Genomic DNA, 741 nt, shown 5'->3' on the forward strand with positions numbered 1-741 from the left:
CTGACATTAATACCCTGAACTGTTCATATGTTTATATGACTGTCTAAATCCGGCTTAAGATAACGTGAAGATATTTCGGTCACTATTCAGTCTGGACCGACGTTGTGAGGACATACAATATATCGAGCAGTACATACACTATATATATATATATTGTTACATTCATTTAAACCATTACACACTGACCGGTCTCGCAGTATGTGCCGCTGAAGCCAGGTGGACACACGCAGGCACCTGTGTCATGCTGACACGTGGCCCCGTGCTGGCACAGACACGTATGCTGACAGTTGCTACCTACGTTCCCTTGGGGCATCGGTCCTGGCATGTAGCACCGGTGTAGCCAGCGGGGCAAATGCAGGCACCGGACGCGCGGTCGCAGGTGCCCCCGTTGTGGCACAGGCACACGTGCTCGCAGTCGCTGCCCCACCGGTCCACGGGGCACGCTAAGGGCACAGAGAGCAGTCGGCGGTGAAATCAAATCTCTCATTCACTGAGGATAAAGCTATGTCCTTCAGTTTATACTCATTCAGTGTAAATCACATCTGGAAAAAAATATCTTACTTTTAGAGCAGTGCTGCCCATGTTTGCCCGGCGGACAGACGCAAGCGCCTGTGGTGGGGTCGCATGCGGCGCCGGCGCTGCAGCCGCAGTGATGGCGGCAGTCTTGCCCCCAGAAACCGTCGGGGCACGGCCGCGAGCAGAAGGTGCCGCGCCAGCCTGCGGAACATCAACAGTTTGTGA

The 741-nt window shown here is 54.0% G+C and overlaps 2 protein-coding genes across 2 annotated transcripts in view; both read right to left on the reverse strand.

The window, feature by feature from the left end:
* LOC119585620 (multiple epidermal growth factor-like domains protein 6) overlaps window positions 1-704 on the reverse strand; it is a gene marked incomplete in the record, with an annotated part of 7,357 nt that extends 6,653 nt beyond the window's left edge. Inside the window, 2 exon segments of the mRNA XM_037934289.1 lie at window positions 187-443; window positions 562-704. Coding sequence (XP_037790217.1) covers window positions 187-325 — 139 coding nt within the window.
* The window catches only part of LOC119585909 (multiple epidermal growth factor-like domains protein 6), a 4,752-nt gene continuing 4,454 nt past the window's right edge, over window positions 444-741 (reverse strand). The window contains exons 11-12 of the mRNA XM_037934631.1: window positions 562-717; window positions 444-490 (exon numbers count right to left, since the gene is read on the reverse strand). Of these exons, the coding sequence (XP_037790559.1) occupies window positions 444-490; window positions 562-717 (203 nt within the window). The remainder of the gene's footprint in view (window positions 491-561; window positions 718-741) is intronic.

The sequence above is a fragment of the Penaeus monodon genome, chromosome 20, assembly GCF_015228065.2.
Source record: "Penaeus monodon isolate SGIC_2016 chromosome 20, NSTDA_Pmon_1, whole genome shotgun sequence".
Taxonomy (NCBI): domain Eukaryota; kingdom Metazoa; phylum Arthropoda; class Malacostraca; order Decapoda; family Penaeidae; genus Penaeus; species Penaeus monodon.